This window comes from Pteropus alecto, unplaced genomic scaffold, assembly GCF_000325575.1.
Source record: "Pteropus alecto unplaced genomic scaffold, ASM32557v1 scaffold25, whole genome shotgun sequence".
NCBI classification, from domain to species: domain Eukaryota; kingdom Metazoa; phylum Chordata; class Mammalia; order Chiroptera; family Pteropodidae; genus Pteropus; species Pteropus alecto.
The window spans coordinates 35,249,621-35,254,847 of record NW_006441955.1 but is presented as its reverse complement, the minus strand read 5'-3'; the positions used below and the strand labels follow the sequence as shown (position 1 = coordinate 35,254,847).

The window sequence follows — 5,227 nt, the reverse complement described above, 5'->3', positions numbered from 1 at the left end:
TATATACTATATACATATATATAGTATATATTAAATGTCACCAATTCTCAACGGCAATTCTTAGGTAATGATAATAAATGCAGATAATACATGACATTTGTATAGTGTTTTTCTGTTTAAAAAGCACTTTTACACACATTGCCAATTTACGATTATTTTGTTTCCATTGTGTCAAATATTCTGACCTACCTGATCTACAAATAAGTGTATAATTTCATGTATATTTAGGCAAAACTTAATAGAGGAATAATATTTAAATTTATAATGTAAATTGAAATCAGTTTGAAATGCCAGGCAGTTTTTTGGGGGGAATTTTAAAGAGAGAAATACAAGGGAAGGGGCTTTTGAAAAAGAGAAGAGAAAGCCCAAGAGAGAGACTTGAAGTGACTTTAAACAACTTTGTCCTAAACTCTGCTTTGAATTGACTTTTTCTGAATGGAGCACCTGAATGGAATTGACTAGATTCCATGATGGATAATAGCGGCAATTGGATCGGAAGGGAAGACAGAGTAAGCCTCAACACAGAGGTCTTGGTTTGGGTATGACATAGTCAGAGGTTTTTGATTACCAGCAATCTCCATGAAATTGCTTTTGGAATCTCTCTGAACAATCAGGTAGCTTTCAGATTAAAGGCCAACAAAGTTCAGTGAAGTCAATATGGTCTTTTTGAGTAATCAAGTTATCAGGGGTTTGTTGCTGTTTTAAATTATAGCAAGGCTCTTTCTGGAGTAACAAATGATAGATTGCTGAATAGAAGAGACTCATTCCTATGATCTGCATATATTTCCTAATCTATGCTCTTCAGAGTTAAACTTTCTCTGGGAGTTTTCAAAACTAAACCATTCCTCACACTGACCAGATCCCTTTTGGACACATCTAAGACTTCACTTTGTTGGAGTAAATGGGACTGACATCTAAGGATCAGTGCTCGGCCCTTCCAAGGTTGTTCCATTCACTGAAGATTCTAGGACATGTACAAGAATCACTAGGCATTTCTATTTTGCAAAAGGGCTCTCATAAGAGTAAATAATGGGACAATGCTGTGAAAAATGTGCAAAAGTATAATTTCTTCAAATGTGACAGAGAGCATCTACTGTCCTATATTAAATAGGTATCACCGCCATTTTCTAGAACTTGAAATAATTACCAGGTGGTTGAAATGGTTATAGGTTAATTTTTATCTTCACGTAGATCGTTCCACATGTAAAGAAGTGAAGTCCCAGGAGGAAAAAGAACACAGACACATATTGGGGTTGGTATGAGGTAGAGAGAATAACCTTTAAATCTTTCTTTCTAAAAAGTTAAATATCAATTCTCTCCTTCATTCAGTTAATAAATTATATTTAGAAGGAGGATATAAAATGCTTGAGTAAGGTATTTTTATATTGTTGGCTAACTTTTAACACTGTCTTGAATGTTCTATAAAGTGTGAAATTTGAAGTGTAAAAATCCATATATGTTATCAGATCATTATCATTCCCATCTGAGGACAAACAGCAGAGATCAGCTCTGATGTTCAGGAATGAGATGTACCTTACTATCTGACACTGCCAGTTTCAGAAGGGTACCTATGCGGCTTAAATGCAATGATATATGCAAAACATTTAGAAGAGTACCTGGCACATAATAAATGTTAACTATCATCATCAGGAGCATCAGCAGCAGCCAGAATCAGGAAATTATTTTGTAAAGGTCCTGTCCCCAAATTTCTCCCTTACTGTTGCTCTTAACATGTAGAATCCCACCATTACATATTAACCTTTTTTAGGGTTTTAAAGTTTTTCTGTCATCCAAAGTCTTGATTTAAAATGCACCTAGCTCTGAAAGAGATATTACCTTAATACACTTTAGTTAATATTTTAGTCAATATGAATAAAAGGGGATTTATGAATAAATGCATTGAGGATGTTGGTGTTGGTACATGAATCTCCATAGTGAGTGAATGGGAATGAAGGAAGACAGTGAACATTTACTGAGTATTAATTGGGACCAAGAGCAAGGTCTTTCACATATTTTGACTCTCTTTATCCTCACAGCTCTGCAAGATTATTGTAGATGATTGTGCAGGATTCTGCAACAAGCGGCTGAGCTAGAATTCACTGGCCATGTTACTTTATGCAGATCTGACAAATGCTTCAGACTTACATTTTATTGGGAGTCAATCATGTCAAGCACTTTACTAAATGAGTCTACATATATACGCTTGAATTGCACTAGGCTGCTTTCCACCTAATTAAGTTATCTCCATATGGATGAAAAATAAAAGTTTAACATGAAGATGATTTATGTTTATTTATACAGGTAAATCCAGAGTACATAAAAATCTTCTCAGGAAGAGGCATCCGTAGACTTTTTTGCTCTGGAAAAATGATGAGATAGTTGAGTTTTGCCATCTACCATTCTTTTCTTCAATGCCTAATATTTCCTACAGCACTAGCATCCTCAATGCATTTATTAATAAAAACCCTGTATGTATATGACACTGCGATAAGCCGTCTTAATGCAAAAGAAAAGTTAATTAATAAATTTACCAGAATTCTGGAAATCCATGAAGTAGCAGCATAAGTGGTTTGCCTCTTTCTCCAGCAGCAACATAATGAAATCTTAACCCCGAATCCTACAGTAGGAAATAGAGAGCATGAAATTTTAATGATGATTTATGTTGATTCTCAAAGTAGTACATTTACTATTTTCATTTCATTAAAAAACTCACTTGCATTATTTTTAATATCAAGAAATAAAATAAATATTATTAAATTTCAAAAGAAAAAAACATGATTTATCAATAGGGTAAACTGACAGATGTACTTTCATCAACATTCCCTTCATAGTACCTTCCCTTCTTTTACTTACAAAGTCAATTTATATATTATGAGCTTCTGAAACAATGTCACAATTTGTGACTTTCAACTTGCTGCTGTGTCATATTTCATCTTATTCAAATTCTACAGGATGTGTAAATAATTTTGATCTGAATTTATATTCCTGCCATGTTTACCTCCTAGTCATGTACTTTTCTCAGCTTCCTCAAGAGCTGTGCCATCAGTTATATAATCACACCTCCTTTTCTTATTTTTAGTCTACTTCTTCCCACATTAGTATTTTAAGTATTTATATACCAGTTGCATGTACATTTCCCTTCACTCCCTGTTCCTTGTGTCATGTCAGTGTATTTCTAACAACAGAATGCTCTGAGTGCATGTGGGAAACAATACTGCCTAAGAAAAATAAAAAGCATAGGAATGAGACCAGAATACAGCAAATATAAAGCAATCTGAAGAGAGAAAAGTGGAGAAAAACCCAAGAAAAAACCCAAAAACTCAGTGAGGGAAAAAAACAAGAACCAAAAGCTAAGCACGGAGACTGGGTTTTATATCAGGTTATCCAAGTGATTGGGTTTTCAGATGTGAAAAAAGTCTTAAAGGTTACCTAGTCCAAGCCCGTCATTTTTGCAGACGTAGAAACTGAGGCCCAAAGAGGTTAACACAGCTCATAAAGGTATTTGGAAGCAGAGTTATGACTAGAACCCCATCATGTCCTACCTCCCAAGGTAATAATATTCTTTCCACTCCTTGGTTCTGTGTCTCTGGGGAAACTTTTTAGGTGACCAGTCAGAAGAAATACATTATAAGGAATTCCAGATAATTTTTACACTGCTTTTTCTCCTCAGGTTGGATGAAGATAATAAATCTGACTTTGTGCTCAACTGCAGAATGCCATCCTATTTCAAGAACTTCTTTTACTGGTGGTGAGTCTTAGAATATGAAATACTGTAGGCATTTGATTGGATTTAATAAACTTTATTGCATTTACTATGTGCCAGGCACTAAGTTTTTTGTTGTTGTTTTGATTTTTTTTTTTTTTTTACAAATTAATATTTGTAAATCATTTAATTCTCATATCAATCCCAGGCTGAAAAAAGGTAAGAAAAATGTGACCCTTAGTCTTCTGAACTCCAGCTGCTGGACACTGTAGCTCCTAATAGGGATCCCCTACTTGATGACTTAAATATCCCCTCATGTGAGGCTAGTTTGAAAGGCCTGTGAGTCAGACTGTACGGTGCATCACAAAGGGTTATTTCCTTTCACTGTCTGGATCCTCAAGAAATAGAATATCCATGGGCTGTGAGGAGGCTTGGGACAAGCATGGACAATGAAAGAATCTGCATGTATTGTTGACATTTACTTTTTATTCCATTCCTTTGGTCTCTGACTTCATAAGTCCGCTTCCTTCTCCACGAACATACACCATTTATTTATGGTTTCATGCTGCTTAGGTCATCTGTAAATGCTCCATTCTGCTGATCTGAATAAACTCCTGATCTCCAATGACTTATTCTAGTTACTCTTTCAATCTCTAAAATTTGGGCAAGGAAAGCGTCCTGAAACAATAGGGGAGCACCAGGAACACTTCCCCGACAGCCGATCTAAGCTCTAAAGGGCAAAAGGGTGAAAGGAGACAGCTTCCTCTTATAGGAGGCAATGGAGCAGAATTATTCTGGGTTGTGATGCAGCAGGAGGGGACACTAATATAATAGGACTCCGATTACAGAAATTTCACAACGCTGTTTAACTTCTGAAATCGTTTTAGCATTTGTGGAGTTAGGAGACAGGGCTGACTGATTCCACGCTAACATTGTGGAACTCCATGTGTATATATCTCTCTCTCTCTCTCTCTCTCTCTCTCTCTCTCTCTCTCACACACACACACACACACACACACACGACAAACCGGGAACGTAAAGACACACACAGTCCCGACCCCTTTCCCGCCACAACTCGCCCCTCTTGCCTCCCGTTGGCATCCGCCTCTTCCCCGCCGCGCTCCCTGAGGGCCCAGGGACACTAGGGGACGCTGGGCCGAGCGTCATGGAAGGAGCAGCCCCGCGCGCTCTGCTCGCACGGCGGTCACGTTCCCTCCCGTTACGACCGAGCCCGCGCCGGCCTTCACCTTGATCCGCACGTAGCAGTGGGTACCCAAAGAGGGGTCGTTCAAGCACGCGGGAGGGTGTTCCCGGGCCGCCCGCCGGAAGGTCTGCGCAGGTCTCTGGCCGATGCTCCACAAAAGTTTGAGCAGGTAGATGGAGGCGCAAAGCCCGCAATAGCAGTAGACCAGGGACCAGAAGAGCAGGGACCGGATCATAACCATCAGGCGGGGCAGGCAATCCCGCAACCTCGCCATCCGGCGGCGGCGGCAGCGGGGCGGATCGCCCTTCTGAGCCACCGAA

At 38.7% G+C, this 5,227-nt stretch overlaps 1 protein-coding gene across 1 annotated transcript in view; it reads right to left on the bottom strand.

Annotated features, from left to right (window-relative positions):
- The window catches only part of EPHX4 (epoxide hydrolase 4), a 23,568-nt gene extending 18,359 nt beyond the window's left edge, over positions 1-5,209 (bottom strand). Inside the window, exons 1-2 of the mRNA XM_006919404.1 lie at positions 4,951-5,209; positions 2,532-2,617 (exon numbers count right to left, since the gene is read on the bottom strand). Coding sequence (XP_006919466.1) covers positions 2,532-2,617; positions 4,951-5,181 — 317 coding nt within the window. The 5' untranslated portion in view covers positions 5,182-5,209. The remainder of the gene's footprint in view (positions 1-2,531; positions 2,618-4,950) is intronic.
- Positions 5,210-5,227: the final 18 nt, after the last annotated feature.